The following is a 16,680-nucleotide window of genomic DNA, read 5'->3' as shown; positions in this document are numbered from 1 at the left end:
TAGCATTTTAACCACTCTACAGAGCTGCTGAAGTTACTCTTTCTTCTAAATCAGCCATACAAGAGCACAAAGCACTATAAACATTTTTTTTGGCAAAGTAACTTGCTTTCAGAATATAATGTACTTTTGAATCACAGTTTACATATAGCAGGTATGTTGTGCTAATACAACATCCTCTGTTTCTTCTCTCACTGCATGCTGCCAGGAGGAAGACACCTCAGAGACCTTTCCTATTTGCAATTGCTGGCTCTTAAATCCTTCTCAACAGTTTATTTCATGCAGCCTCACTTGGGTCAGCTGCTCCTCACTTCTGCCTCCACACTGTCTTGTTTATTGCATTAATCTGGTCTTCAGGACAAGCCACATCAGTCTGATGTGCTTATAGAGCAACAGATGTTACACGCTCTACACTTACCCTCGTGCAAGCATCTGAGGAACATTTATCTACTCCTTTTACATCCTCCTGTTTACTTTTTCCCTACTTCCTTCCTTCCTGCTTTTACCAGCAGAATCCATATTAGATATCTGAAGAGGAAGAAAGAAGACATTAGTATTTGCCAAGCCCATCTACTAACTTTCCAGTCATACGGAAACTCCAGATTTTTACTTTTTTTCCCTTGCAAAAATATGGCTAAATAAAACTTATGCCTTTTACCTGGAACAGACACAAGGGATAACTAATTAGTCTGGAGAAAAAACAGTGAAGCCCATGTTTTTGTGAAAGTCCTCATTTTCTTCTCCCTGAAGACCTCCTCATTCTGAGGCTGGGACTTGGAGCTGTATGTGGACCAAAACAGGAGAAAGCACAGGCTGGACCCTCAACCTTTGTCTGTGGCACTGCACTCCCAGAGGACTCAGCAAATCACTGCAAACCTCACACAAAAGCCAGTACTGCCTCTAAGTCTAGCACACTCCGCTGCCGCTATCCTATACTAGTATCCAACTCAGCACATGTCCCAAAGCAGCCAGATTTCAGGTGCTGGCTGTGCAGTCAGGATGACATCATTTGAGAAGAGCCTGTCCCAGCTCTACATACAGGTCATACATACACATCCATTTGGTCTATATCCAAAACTATTCTACGTTTCCTAGGATTGACAGACTATAGAGTTGTTTCCTCCCTAGCAGCTTGACCCCAGCTCTCCAGCTATCTGCACACATAACCCCTTTCATACATCACATCCAACATCTACACCTCTTACCACCCTGTGCATAATAGGAACAGGCACCACGCTATACTGGTTCCCTCTGCTTGTGTACACCCCACACCTCCTACCCAGCGAAAACTGCTGCAGGCTCATTCTGAAATAGAGCAAGGCACTTTGATGGATGTTAAAAGACTTCGTGCATGCACAGGCAGAATGCAAATCCACCCTGTCCTCACATTAGCTTGCCTTAGGGGCAAAAGTAAACCTCAGCAATCTCCTAAGCGAGGATGACGACAGCACAGAGCCCATCATCTGACCTGCAAAGAGCAGGAACACAGAGGGAACAGACCAACTTCCTTAGAGCTTCAGACTGGTTATGAAAGTCTGCATTTTACTTCAGTGCTTTACAGAAGTATTTCTTCCTCCCTGGGAAAGAAATCTTTGCTAGTCACATTGCATGTATTCACACACATAAGGTAAAAATCAGCAGTAATGTCTGTAGAAACACAGCAGAGAAAGAACAATAATAAAAATCCCAAAGCAAACAAAGCCTCCTTGAGAAGCTAAGAGTCAAGTGGAGAATTTACCAATGATATTCCTGCTCCCACGCACGAGCGTAAACGTCAGGGATCATCTCCCAGAAAACGCACAGGCAAAATGGGTACATGTGTTGCCCTATTCAAGAGAATTGGGCAAAAATCTGGGCCCAGGCAGTTCTTGGTTTATATGACACATTAAAAATAATAATGATAAAAAGAATAGGAAGGTGGAACAAAGAAGAAATTCAAACCATAAGCTGGCAAGTGGTCCTCGATCCATCCCAGCAAACACTACTGGCTACAAAAAGCAGAAGGTCCCACCAGGTTGCTGTGTGTTGAGATAGGCTTGCTGCCACCACTGATCATTGCAGGTAGTTTTATCCATCTCTGGGAGGAAAAAAGTTCTTGTACAAAACTGTTTTCCTGCCCTTAATGATATCAGATGAGCTCCTTCAGTGGTTCATTTTCACCAGGAAGCATGCCATTCATCTCAGGGGAAGTCTCAGTGCCCAGATATCCCAAGAGGATCTCACTGCGCCTCCGTGACAGCTGCAAAATGTCTTCTGCCAGCGACTGCACTGTTGTGTATCTCACGTTGTCAAAATCAAACATGTCCTTCAGATATTGTACTATCTGGTGCTGCAGAGACAAAAGGAAGGTTTACAGTAAGGAGACCTCCTCCCACCTGCCAATACCAGCTGCCTGGACTGCAGCAGATAACCCCATAAGGCATTTTGCATGTCTGCCACCTGAGCAAAGATCTGCTCAGGCTGGGTATTACTTTTGTGGCTAAATCCCCTCACGCCTCTGAAACAGGACAGCAGAGCTCCAGAAGTCAGAAAAGCAATGCTGATGTCCATGGCAATATCCATACAAACATTTACTGAATGCCACAGAGCTTCCCATGATATTAGCTACAAGAACAAGAAGATTTAGGCTTTAAGATCAAATACATCACTTTTAAGATCCCATGTACTCTTAGACAACAGCATCCTGGCCTGTATCAGAAATAGCGTGGCCAGCAGGAGTAGGGAAGCAATTGTGCCCCTGTACTCAGCACTGGTGAGGCCACACCTCAAATACTGTGTTCAGTTTTGAGCCCCTCACTAGAAGAAGGACACTGAGTTGCTGAAGCGTGTCCAAAGGAGGGCAATGAAGCTAGTGAAGGGTCTAGAGCACAAGCCTTCTGAGGAGCAGCTGATGGAACTGGGATTGTTCAGTCTGGAGCAGACGAGGCTGAGGGGAGACCTCATTGCTCTCTACAACTACCTGAAAGGGGGTTGTGGGGAGGTGGGTGTTGGTCTCTTCTCCCAAGTAACTAGCGATAGAATGAGAGGAAATGGCCTCAGGTTGCACCGGGGGAGGTTAAGACTGGAGATTAGGAAAAATTTCTTTACTGAGAGAGTGGTCAAACATTGGAATAGGCTGCCAAGGGAGGTGGTGGAGTCACCATCACTGGAAGTGTTCAAAAAACGTGTAGACGTGGCGCTTCAAGACATGGTTTAGTGGGCATCGTGGTGTTGAGTTGATGGTTGGACTTGATGATATTAAAGGTCTTTTCCAACCTTAATGATTCTGTGATATTCTTTCAGCATATGCACCCATAATCTTTTCCAATACTGATGGTATTAATTGATCTCATTACACATTTTTGCCATTAGCTATGGTGAATTATGCTGGGAATTCTTATCAATCTGAATTCAGCAATATGCATCTCAAAACCAGTGATTTTTAGAAGGCCTTTGTACAGAGCCAAGTTTCTTAATGCCATGTCAGTCATCTGCAGTTTTAAGACAGAAGACAGCAGGAGATCCACACAGATTAGGTACAGAAAAGCCATCTTACCTTGAAGAAACTGCAGACTTCAGATAGCTGCTGCTTGGGCCCCAGAAAACCAAAGGCTAGAACAGGACTGACATGCTCCGATACGGAGTAGAAATGAGAGATAAAGCCATCTGGTACCTGCCATAGAAAAGGGAAGAATTGGTCGGTGTCAGTTCTCAGAGAGAATTAGCAGTTTGTTCCATATCAGCTACCAAATTCCATGCCAGAAAGCACCGTGCTTCAGTAACTGAAGTTAAGAGCTACTTAAAAACATCTCTTCCTGCAGAATTACATCTATCTTTCAGATCCCTTGAAGGATGACTAGAGCTTTCTATCTTCATGTTTCTAAACTACTATTTCAGGAGGAAAATAAATAGAAGAAAAGGAAAGGCAACCATCAGGCAGTCTTTATAGACTCTATTTATAACATCCGGACCAAGCCAGGAAAGCGCATGCAAATATCCAAGACAGAGCTACTGCATGACAGCACCAATACAGCTTTCCAACACCCTCATTTCTCTTTGTACTGTCTCACAAGGCAAACCCAGTTGTACCAGCTGGCTGTGGGATAGGAGTTGAGAACTTGCCAGAGGCCACAGACCCTGTGGCAGAACTGGGGTTGTGAAGTTGTGGCTTCCTGTTCCCCAGGTCCATGAACTCATTTGCTGTGGTACTTTAGAAAGCCACAGATTTAAGGGAAAGGCATCAAGTAATAGCTAGTCAACAGTCAGCGCTGGGAAGCAGAGAAGCGCATGAGCCATTCATTGTGCTGCCAGCAGGGAAACTACAGTTCAGGAGCTGCCCCTTGTTGCTTGGTGTCTGTGACCATTCCTACAGTATGGTGAGCAGGGAGAGGGAATACCAGACAGGTAATATTGTCTTCACATTAAGAAAAAGGGAAAATAAACTCAGACAGATTCAGTAAAATACTGGCCTGGCACTGGAGCAACAATGGCAGGACCCCAGTGCTCTAAAGCATCACGGAGAATGTGATTCAATTCAGTCTTATACTACATTTTGCCAAGATCTAGGTGTTATCTTTTCAGCTTCAAATACATTAGATTCTTTCCCTTTTAATTAATTTTGCTTACCATCAAAAGCCTCCTTTTTGCTTTCAGAACTGACCAGCAGGCAGTTGCTAGAGCCTACAATTAATTGAGAGAGACCATGAGTTACTGGAATTACTTTTCTGAGAAAAACAGTTTACCAACACGTTGCCATTACAGTATCAAAGCAGTGGCCCTGTTGTGCCAACAACTCTAAAATTACTGACAAAATTTAAGGGAACTGGAAGCAGATTTGACCACTCCAGACCCATACCAGAAAAGTTGACGTGTTTTTGAAGATTGCTAACATGATGTGACATAGTTGCCAAACACCTCACGATGCAGACTGTAAGCTGACAGTTGTTAAGAGGTGCCTCCCAACCATCTTCTCCATCTATGAAACCAATCAGTCTTAAATATGCAGCTGGGGACCAGGACTAGAGGAAAGTGCTGCTATTCGAGCCTCAGTGTCTGCTGAGGTACCACCAGAATGAATGGCCAGGTGCAAAAACACACCCGTGTTTTGCCTACAATTTGATCCTCTTCATTCACGAAAATATGTGCTGTCAACTTTTAACATCTCCAGGGCACTGGATAAAGGCCACTAGAGAAATAAGTCTACTGGAGCCAAACAAATGCTTTCAAAATAAGGAAAGCTCTCCTGTAAACAATTTACATGTAAACAAGATTGTTGTTTAGTGCTTCAGGAAAGCATGGTATTTCTAAAGAGAAAATTCAGCTCAGCCACGACAGCCAAGGTTATACTCTTTCCTAGCCTTGGCACTGAGATGTCATGCTCAGCACAAGGACTACACGCTTCATGTACCGTCTCCTTGAAGCTGTCAGAGAGCCATCGGTTGCGCAGCACAGCCAGCACAGAGGAGGGTGGGTTCTCCAGATCCTCAAAAGCATCCATGAGGATGAAGTCCAGCACAATATCAAAGAAACTCATGCACACCACCTGTCAGAGAGCAGAATAGTCTGTAAAGGAAACAGGTTTAAAGAAAAAAAAGGAGATGGTCTTTACATTTTGTTGCTTCAAAGCAAGAGAGTAATAAGCTGAAGTTTGCCACCAGGACAGTAGGACTGAACTGTGTACACTCAGTTTACAGCCCTCAGAGAGGGGCTGGCCAAGAGACTTATTAATCCTGCATCCAGGAAGAGCCCAGTCAAAAGGCAAACAAATCTTACAGATATACAGGCAGTAGCTTGTGCCCTCTAGAAAAAGTTGTGATTTTGAGTTGAGGTTTTGAGTTTGTTTTTTTTTTTTAACCACAGTAGGGCTGACACTGCTGAAGGCAAGATCTGCCATGAAGGTTAAATACCCCAAAAGCCAGTTTTCCCCCCGCCCTCCCGAACAATTGCAAAATAATAATATTTCAGCAGCAGTTCTTTCACTCCTGGGCTGTTCCTTCATTATCCTCCAACTCCTCTGCAACTTTCTAGAGAGAACGTCTTTACCAACCCCTCTTCCCTCCAGCTCCTGCTGAGTGGTCGGCCAGGTCTCTTGCTTCAGTGCATAATGCAGCATCTCCTCATAGCTTTCCAGAAAAGCTTTGGGATTCTAGGAGAGCAGAGAAACAAAACACTTCAGAAGATACAATGGTTATGCGCACATTTCACCGAAGTTTGACTACTCTCTTCTGAGCTAACATCAATATCAAGGCATGCGACTGGCTCAAGTTTTTAGGCAAAACACACTTTGTGCAGAAAGAGAGAATTTATTTCTGGGAGGCATGGATGGCCCCAGGTTCAGCTGTGACTCAAAGCACTTATACTGCTCCACTTTCTTCAAGGAAGTAGCTAGAGACACCTGTAAGCAAACTGAGCCAGTTAGGGACTAACACTGTGCAAGTAACAATCTCCCTGTTTAGGGGATGACCAGTGACTAAGCCAGTGACCTGAGAGCTGGTATATGGTTGATGCAAAGGTTTGATTCTCTTTTCCCCTTCCTATATTCCTTGAGACAACACCACTGCTGATACACAGCCTGTACCCTCTGTTCACTCTGGTATCAAACTCTGGACAGGAGATACACAGAGAAGTTCTTTCAAGAGAATCTGGTTAAACAAGATTAAAAGCACATGCATTTTATTTCTCACAGTAGTCACCAGCATACAGATGAAGTTTCCTCCTTCCAAGACACCAGAAAAAAACTCGGGGTTGGGATGGAGGAACAAGTGTCCCTGTGCTCACCAGACGTAGCTCAGTTGTTATACAAACTTCCTACCTTTTCAGCTTTTGTCATCAGTCCTATCACCATTTGCTTCCCAACCTCCCCAAAAAACAGTTGATTGCTTTCATCCTCCAGCAGCTCCTGCAAAAGGAACAGAAGTGATCTCCTGTGAATGTCTACACCCACATGAAATCTGAGTTGGGACAAAAAAGGACAGGACACAAAGCAGTGCAATGCTGCATACACCAGTATTATTAACCTTTAATAAGCTGGAGTCTAGGAAACAAACTGCTCTCTCCAAGAAGAGAGCTTAAAATTAGGCTGAAAGACTGGAAGTGGCAAGAACAGAAGTACAGGAGCCACAGAGTGGCAGTGAGGCCAGGACACAAAAGCTGCTCTTCAGGCTCTAGACATACATTGCTAGGATGCGGATCACAATAAGGAGAAGGAAACCTTGCTCCTCCACTTCAGAGTTTTGACTCCAGCCCAGTGAAAAGCTCTTAAGTGGGACTAGCAGCTCCTGGGCAGCTCTGAAATTACCAAACTTTCACTTCCCAGCACTAAACCAGTGTCAATGGCTGTGTAGCCACCGCTCAAGCTGGCACGGGAACCAGGAGATCTTCTCCCTCTCCAAATCAAATCAGTCAGGACAGGATTACAGAGTTAAGCAAAGGGAGCCTGGGCTTCTGCTGCTTCTGCTTCTACTTGCTCTAGAGGGGCAAAGACCACCCCTGTGCAGGCAGAGGAGAACATGCTGCTGGCACCAACGCACTGCAAGAACCCAAGAGCCTTGAGTGGTTCTCACCTGGAAGGCCTGCCTCACACAATGCAACTTCGCAAGGAAATCCTGGTCGCTGTAGCAGCCAAGGAGCTCCGTCCTAGAGGGAAAGGGGAAGGATTGCATAAATTGCAGCTCTCCTGATGTCTGTGATCCTAACAGCCATGCTCCCCTAATAAATAAACAAACAAACAAATCAATCCCAGCCTGTGCCTAGGAGAAAGTAACAATTGCATTCCCTTTGCACAGCTCCCTGGGGGACCACAGCACCTCTGCAAAGGCTGTTACAGCACAGGACTATGCCAGCCAGCCACACAGAACAGGCACATTTCTCATTACTAATTTCCTGGGACAATTAGCCTTTCTTAAGGGGGTAAACCTGAAAACCTAACCTAAAATCTGGGGCAAGTTCCCTGGAAAGTCCAAACCAGCAGGAAGGATGCTAAGAGTTTCCATCCCCAAAGGGTTATTCTGGTTATAGACCTACTCAAAGGCAAATAATGTTTCACACTGCTCAAAGGAGCCTTGACACAAGGACCCACAACTCCAGCTAGCACTTCACCTCAGCGTCCGGCACGCAACTTTCCCTTCTTTCACTAACTGCAGAGCTTCTTCATATGCCGCTACTGGCTTAGAGAGGTGGAATGGTATTTCCTCAAAGTGGAGAGAGTCAAAGAGCTGCAGAGGTGGCAAGAGGCATGGGAAGAGCAAAATGATCTTGTTAAATATTTGCAAATACTCAGAGACTGCACACAAGCAAGATGTGCCTTCTTCAGCTAGCAAAATTCTGTCAGTGACAATTATTTCATGCAAAGATATTTCCTTTCCCACCAGTTTCAAAGCTGTCTCAACTTTGACACAGCTCAATATCCCCTAAAATTTGCACAACCAAGCCGCATGACATTACATTTTTACAGTATTTTCCTAGCTGTTATGGCATGTTTTCTACAGTAGATAGGAAGATGACATGGAAATGCTGGTTGGAAAGGGCTGCACCATGCCCCTAATTAAAAAGCTTTTCCTGACATCCATCATGAACCTCCCAGCTTGGGGCTGTTGCTCCATGCTTTATCACCTTCCTCTACCAAGATATGTTTGGCTCCACTGCCTTTGTGGCTCCCCTCCAAGCAGCTGGACTGTGACACACAGCTGAAACTTAAGTCACCTCTGCTGCAGAGAAGAAGGAGTCCTCAGAAACTGAGCTGTCTTCATCATCCGTCCGAAGCCGCAATGACCCATCCGTCAATGGAAGCATTAAAGTCTTCTCTGGAGGAGAGGAAGAAGCTGTATGTGTCGGGAGTTTATGGACTACCATTCCTCTTAGCTCCCGTGTGCTCTCTCTCCCACCCCCACAAACAGCACTTTGTCACTACTTCATTGCCTAGCTGACAGGAAAGACATAAAACCAGACAGAAAACTGGCATTTTAACGCGTTTCTAACCCAGCTCCCATACCCAGATCCAGCAGCATGCTGTCTGATGGAAGCGAAGATCCAAACTCTTCCTGGAGGTGGTAGGCTCGGTGCAAGAGGGACTCCAGCTTCTCGGCAAACTCCCTTTTCTGGGACTCCTCCTTGAACATACATAAGTGTCACCCTTAGTTAGCCAGCTGGGCAGAGACAGATTGACAGCACAAATGTGGAAGGAAATTTTCAGGAAAATGGGATTTATAGTTTGCAGATTAAATTATTAAAAAAAAAACAAAAAAAAAAAAGAAGGGAGAGAGGACTCATTAATCCTACAATGCAGCTAATAACACAAGGGGAGGGAAGCTTCTAGACAACACTGTCTTTTTAGCTTTGCAATTTTGTTTTCCTGCTAAAAAAAGGAAAAAAGAACTCAAGAACTTTAACCTGCCATCCACAAAAACAGGTATTCTAATGGGTTACAGATCACGTAATTCGCCTGACTTGTGACTTTAGCCTAACTTCAAGAGGGAATCAGATCAGAAAACCTGTGTTGAATACAACAGAGTATCCAGAACTGGACAACAGAGTAAGAGTCCTTGAATTAAGATGCTGTGCATAAGCAAAGTTTGCTGTAAGCAGCACAGGAGGATAGCAAAAAAAAGAGAAGAAAAGTAAGACTTGCACAGCATCTTGCCTTCATGCTCCTACGTCTGCGTGAGTATCTCACCAAGAGGACAGACGCATTAACAAGAAGCACAAAATCTATTTTGATAACAATCAACTGTTTTAAAGGCACTTTTAGAAATACTATAGGACTCTTCAAGGGGAGACAACAAGAAGAGAATCCAGATTTTACTTGGATAAATATCATCAGCACAAAAGACAAACATCCAACATACTTACTACACCAGGCCCGGTTTATAAGAGGCTGAGAACACTGCCAGAGAGTTAGGAGCTCAGCTCCTTTCACGGTCCTGAGCTGCAGCTGCTCTTTTTAATTTTGTGGTTGTCACTGAGCTGTTCTAGTTTGGATCTCCTCTTATCAGAGGTCTTCCCTGCATAGTGCTCAAGTTCAAGACAGCAAGGCATTGTCCTAAAATACGGGTTTCTGTAGCCATAAGCCAAATGTAAGCCATCTTCTTGCCCCACTTGCTCAGTAAGCAGGGGCATACTTAGCTCCTACCAAGTTACCACTTTGCTCTACTCATTAATACACACAGGGAGCTGGCCTCTGCTGCTGCACCCAGCTTCCTAGGAAGTGACAGTGACCATCGAAATCCTCCACTTTCAAATGCATTAAAAAGTTACAGACACAACACTGCCAGGCAAAAAGCTCCTTCTTCTCCAGTGCTGTATTTGTTACAGCCTTTTCCTACTGCAGCCTCTGCTACTGGAGGGCTTGCATGACAGTGACTGACATGATGCTGGAAGGTGGGTAGAAAAGCTGGGGAATAAGGGGGCGAGACTTATTAAAAAGAAAAAGAAATTAAAAACACCCACTCACATTGCATAAGGAAGCCGCAGATGTAGACAGCTCTTAAATAGAGTCTGGCCCAACTCTGCCCTTAATTTGCTCTTCTTTTAACCTCCTACTAATTACTGCTTCCAGCACCCAGGCTGGCCTTTCAGCATGTTCCTGAGCTGGCAAATGCAAGGGAAAAGAGGGGACCTACCTCTGGGATGTTCTCAGACATGCTCTCTTGCTGTTTCTTGCTGTCCCAGGGCACGGGGGTGCTGGTACTCGCACTGTCCCTCTGCCTGATGGTCAGCGCCTGCTCCCACTTCTGCAGAGCCTCCTCAAACAGCTCCATGCCTGGCAATGCAAGCAAATACAAGCTGTGAGAGTCCCAGGCCACTTAAGAACAAAGCAATACAGCAAGAGTCTTTGCTCACTCAGACAAACCAGCAAAGAGAGAAGCCTCTCCCCAAGTGATAAGAAAGAACAAGAGTATTTTATTTCTTTCCCTTTTAAATATGGTTTAATTAGGATAAGAAGTTAAGGAAAACATCCCCAAACTGGTTAAAACATCAGCCATGTTACTTCCAAAATACTGTTCTCTGCACAAGGTGAGCCAGTTGCTCAAAGAACAGTATTTTGGAAGTAAATTATTGACTGAGAAAAGAAAGAAATGTTTCTTTAAGAGAAGATGGGATTTCTATAACTAACAAGTGACTGAGTTTAAGTTGAGAATGGGAGAGAGCTTCCTATTAGAGCTCTACATTGAGCTCTATGTTGCTCTACGTCAGTTTACACCCTCTTTTTGCTCTCATGGCAATAAACCACCCCCTCAGGGCGATGTTACGCTTGTGCTTGTTTACCTTGAACGTAGAGGCTTTCTGCACTGGAATCACCAATGGCTCCAGCATCTCCCATTGCCTGGGCCTCCCACATCCCTGCTGATGCTGGTGTTGGACTTGAAGAGTTGACTGCTACCATCTGCAGGAAGGGAGCAGAGAGCAGCAAATGCCTTTTGAATTCTCTCCAAGGGTAGCAACGTTAAGACCACACAAACATCACCACCAGTTAGATTTCACCAATAAGCCATTTCCCATGTTTGCCCTTGTGCTTCCCTGTATCAGTACTCCCTACTTGGGAAGGAGAAGGTATCAACCGTTACTGTCCCCCCCACCAACTTGCGTTGACACTATGCTGTCAACTGCTGAGAGGGGAGGCAAGGTGAGAAGTCCTCCCCTTCTCCACCCAGCACCACACCTGTGCCTTTGAAAGCACAGAAAGTCATGTGGACAATACCTTCCCAACCAATTTACACTGAAGCTTCATTAGAAACAGCAAGCTGTACAATGGTGAGCACTTTGTGCAGAGAGCAGAGAGAACAGGAGAGCACTGATGGACGCGACAGCCCAAGAAAGCTCCAAAGCAATTGCTACAAAGGTGCAAGGATTTTGATAGAAAGATCATGTCAGCCCCACTTGTCCGTACAAAAAACATTGGTAGCTGGGGGGAAGCAGTCACAGTCCAAACAAACGAAGAGATTACCAGCAAAATTACAGCTGAGGACTTTGGCCGGGGGAATCCTCGCTCTTCTCTTTGTAACCAAACCCTCTCCTGGGAGGGCTGAGCACTAAGATCCACACAGCAATTGTCAGCTTTCTCTAATTTCACACAAGCACATAGTCTTTAAAGTATGACCCAATAAAGTGCTGGGTTAAAACACTATCAATGACCAATGTTTTCATACGGCTTAGAGAAAGATGCCCAAATGTGAGCCTGATGCTAGGAAAAAAGCTACAATAATCATCTGACAGATGAATTCTTGCCATGCCTCCATTGATTAATCTCTGTGGAGTGTTAATAAATCACCTTGAGATCCAGAACTACAAATCATGAGTTTCAATCATCACTGTGGCTGACTTATTTACTAGATGGCAAAGAGCCCCACGAAGCCAACAAGAAAGCAGGCAGAAACTGCAGCTGTGCAAAGGATGAGCTGTCTTTCCATCAAGTAACATGAAAGCAATGAGTACAGTGTCACAGACACTCAGCTCCCACACAATGAAGGGGGTACGGGAACAGATCCCTCTCTGTGTGGATATCTCCACCCATGCATCAGCAGTGGAAAAAGGAATTTAGATAGTTTGTTATCTAATGAGAACCAGATTCCAGCAATACGAAACCTGGACGGCATCTGTGAGAAGGGAGAAGTCATGGGGAAATTAAATGGACATGAGAGTCCCTGCAAGGGGGAGGGAGGCCAGAGCTGGACACAGACCAGGAAAACATCCCATCATATCCCAGTTACACCAGGGGAACACTGGCGCAGGGCTGCTTGCCCAGTGCCGTGCCGGCACTGCCGCCTGCTGGAGACACACTTTGGCCAGTACAGATTTTTGGCAACTTTCTGGTGCTTTAATCATACAGGACAAGCTAAAAATATAGCGATGCCTGCACATACTGTAGGGTGTTGGTGGCTGACAGCTCTCTTCGAAGGGGTGATTTTTCCCTCTTCTTGCCCCAAAGTTGCTAACCTGCCACCGAGCCCAGGCCGAGGGGGTGTTTTGCAGTAAGTTGCAGCGCACAAAGCTGCAGAGGTTCACTTGTGCTTGCCTGCTGCTCCAACAGCAGTGAGCAAGGCTTTGAGCAATGGAGATGTAAAACATCTTGAAGCCACAAACGCTCCCCAGTGCTTCTGCATCTGGCCTCACAAGAGATGGATATAAACAGTGATGGCTTCTCCTGCCTGGTTAAGCCTGAATTACCCATATTTATGCTGCTTTTGGCTTTGGAGGAGGTAGAACAACTAGGCTGTGTTCTCAATCTGCACTGTTTCCCAAACACAGCTATCATATTTTGGTAGTTAACTTGGTTTTAACAACCAAGCAACCCGTGAGCAGCCTCAGCACAGGAGGGCTGTGCTGGCACAGGGGCTGCTGGGCCACCCAAATCCCCACCACGGAGGGAAGCAAACAAGCTCCCCATTGCTGTGAGACCCAGTGACAACCCAGTCTCGCTCCTTGAGGGGGTCACGGAGGGTCCCAAGGAATCACAGCCATGTCCCACACGCACGTTCCTCTTGCAGCTCCTTGTTGGCCAAAGAAGTGGGTTTACCCTGAGGCTCTTGGCCACAGGAAAATGCTGCTCTGATTTCATGCAGGCAAATCCAGTCAGTCAGTGCGAGGTTAATAGCAGAACGCACCCTACAATTACACTGTAACCTGTTCTGCTTCAAAAGCTTTGGCATTATCCCTCGGCCAGTGCAAGCCCAAGGACTTGGTGATCCTGTTACAGGTAGGTACACTCATATCTCCCAGCCCTGATTCTCCCAGTCCAGCTGAAAAGATCCTTACCGAGGTGAGGCTGTGGGAGGAACTGGAATGTTTGCTGGGCTCGATGGAGGAAATCCCACTGAGCGTGTCATTGCTCTTGCTGCCAGGACTCTGGACTCTCTTGCTGGAGTATCCTGCAGTTGAGAAGGTCACAAAAAAACAGGATTTTACATGAGGTTCACTGCAGCTGTGAATAGGGAGGGTAACATCACCATGTCAAGTGTGACCGCGGACGGGCAATGCAGTATGCAACACGTAGAAATGAGTCACGGATCTCCTGTATGCTCTATTTTGCTCTGAGACACTAAGAAAGATGGTATCAGTGGGTACCTGAGGCTGAGGAATAAGTACTTATTCACCACATATGGATGGCAGGAGGCAAGCGGAAGTGGAAAGCATCAGGGAAGAACTCTTCCAGCTTCCCTCAGGCCAGGCAGAACATGGACATCACTCCCTTGGTTATTATTAAAAATGCTTAAATGTTTTCATAGGTTTCAGAAAACAAATGCTTAACCCCTAAAGTGCTTTGCTAAGGACCTGAGTCAGTCTTACTCCAAAAATCAATACAAGGAGGTCAAGCAGCTGCCCACAGTCTGAGAGCCACCACAAAGCTGGAGAGACACTCTCAACTCTCCAGCCTAACCCAGGCCACCCTCCCCTCCGTCATCCAACCTTGCCAACGCGGCTGCGTGCGGGACCCCTGGGTCAGGCATCATATTGGCATCACTGAGATCAATACACAACCAGGTCACTGTGTGCCCCAGGCTGCTATTATTGGGGGAAGCATGGCATAACGGGTGCACAATCTTTCTATAAGAAAGGGCATGGGAACTACAAACCTTGGCGAAAACTTCAGTGTCACCTTTTTCTCTCAGGCTCTCTCCCTTTCCTCTGCTAACCCTGTGTATGAACGCACTGTGCTTCAAGCTTCTAATTTCATTCTGCACTGATGCACTACACAAATGGCTTTGCCTTCCTCTCCCCTAGCTGTCAGGAGCTTCCCATCGCTCCCTGTACACCCTCTTTGCTCCCTCAGAAAAAGCTTTTGGGGATTCTCCCTTTTTACAAGGCCAACCTTTCTTCACAGAGGAGACCCTCCTGGTGGGCAAGATGGGTACTGTGATCCCTCCAGGCTTAAAGCCGCACTTCTCTGGAGCAATTTGTTTCTTTCGACGACGACGACGCTTCAGCTGATGAGCTGCAAGAGCCAACGCAACTGTCCCAAGAGCTGTAGCAAACAGCACCTTACGCAGGCCTGGAGAGAGCCGCAGCTGAGAGAAGACAGACTTTAAACACAAAAGATATGAAAGAGCAACAATGAAAAACCAATTCCACCACCCTTTTTTTTTTTTTTTAAAGCAGTCTTAAACATAAGACATCTTGGCATTCCCTCTCCCACCCACAAAATACAGCCCCTGCTACACAACTAAGACATAGCAGCAGAGAAACTGTGGAGCATCATTTTGACAGAACTTGAAGAACTTGGTCTCAATCCTCATTACCAAAACATTACACTGCAAAATTTGCACACAGCTTGTAACAGATGCAATCTGGATTACCCAAACTCAGCTCGGAAAACCTGGTATGTAGCTGAGCTTTATTGCCCCAAGGGTTGCATTACTACAAGTGGGAAATATATTACTTTTCTTTAAAATAAAAGTCTTTTTTTAGTGCCTTTGACAAAGAGAAAGGTTGAACCCAGGTGCTCTCTCGGGTATGGATGTGGAAAGCTCTTCTCTTCCCTCTCCAAGCCAACCCTAAGCAGCATTCTCCCACCAATCCAAACTTCCCATGCGATTCTTACAAACCATCAAGCTGTCTGGGTCCCCCACCATCACGCCTCTGTCCCTCACAGCTAACACAGACAACCCCCAAAGAGAAAATCCAAGGAACCCAACAGAAAAGCCCTTACTGCTTGTTGTACCTGCCCAAATGTCGTGTAAACAAACACAGGGATCTCTGCCACGGTCATTGCCAAGGCCTGGATGATGGACATTCCCTCTGTCCTTCTAAATGCCATGTCTGCACGAGGATCTTGGCACCTCCAGGAGCCACAAAGGGGAACGGCACTTGTGGATGCTGCGTGAGCTGCTCACAAAGAAATCCAACTTTTCTCTAGCATCTGGCTCAGAGTCCTGGGGTTGCCCTTCATGCACCAATCCTCATCCTGCAGGAAGAGGAGAAAAATCAGGTGAGTGACGGAAACACACAACCTGTGCCTCCTTGTACTGCGCTTCACAAACCACACACCAGGTTGCTTGGAGCAGCAATACTGCTAGAGCCAAGCAGAAGATCTAAAGCATATTCTCATTAACAGCAGCAATTTTTTTGCTTGTCCTACCAACTACAGGGGCAGATTCCCAAACTGTCCTACAGCAGTGGCATCCTTGGGCTCGATAGTTGCCAGAGATTTCCACATGCACCAGAATTGGCTGCACATAGTTGGAAAGATATTGTTTGCAGTCCCCATATAAAAAGAAATATATATATATATAAAAAAAAATATATATATATATATATATATATAAAAATAACCATATGCATGCTTTCATTGTCAAAACTTTGCTTTCATACAGTTTTCTGTACATCAAAGACCAACCAAAGGGTGTTTGCCCAGGAGGTTTCAATGCTGCTTGAGTTTACGCAGAGCTTTGCTGGCTGTGCTGAGAGCTGGGGAGGAGAGACGTGCTTCATGTCAAGGACAGAGCTACAGAAAAACGTATTGAAACCACAAGGGGTTGTCTTTTAAACACCGCAAAGTTATAAACCCTTTGGTCCCGCTCCCTGCCAGGCCAGCCTTCGCAGTGAGCCGTCCCCACCGCAGCAAGGAGATGCTGCTCTTACCCCACACGCAGCTGCACTCCAGCCACGCCGGGCCCTGGAATCTCCCCGCACCAACAAGATAAACCCACCATGCATGACCCCACAGCTGACAGCAACCTCGCAGCCCACAGCCCATGGGTCTGCATAACCCCG

The 16,680-nt window shown here is 45.8% G+C and overlaps 1 protein-coding gene across 1 annotated transcript; it reads right to left on the bottom strand.

Annotated features, from left to right (window-relative positions):
* Positions 1 to 2,125: 2,125 nt before the first annotated feature.
* MIGA2 (mitoguardin 2) lies at positions 2,126 to 15,724 on the bottom strand (the record flags this gene model as incomplete). Its single annotated transcript, XM_082008840.1, has 15 exons — positions 2,126 to 2,326; positions 3,533 to 3,649; positions 4,603 to 4,656; positions 5,384 to 5,518; positions 6,023 to 6,121; positions 6,788 to 6,874; positions 7,539 to 7,611; positions 8,074 to 8,189; positions 8,677 to 8,777; positions 8,966 to 9,083; positions 10,593 to 10,732; positions 11,239 to 11,356; positions 13,726 to 13,838; positions 14,780 to 14,990; positions 15,629 to 15,724. The coding sequence occupies 15 exons, from the start codon at positions 15,722 to 15,724 to the stop codon at positions 2,126 to 2,128; spliced, it is 1,779 nt and encodes a 592-aa protein (XP_081864966.1).
* Positions 15,725 to 16,680: the final 956 nt, after the last annotated feature.

This window comes from Phaethon aethereus (genome assembly GCF_964289735.1).
Source record: "Phaethon aethereus genome assembly, chromosome: 20".
NCBI lineage: Eukaryota > Metazoa > Chordata > Aves > Phaethontiformes > Phaethontidae > Phaethon > Phaethon aethereus.
This window is presented reverse-complemented; position numbering and strand designations above follow the sequence as displayed.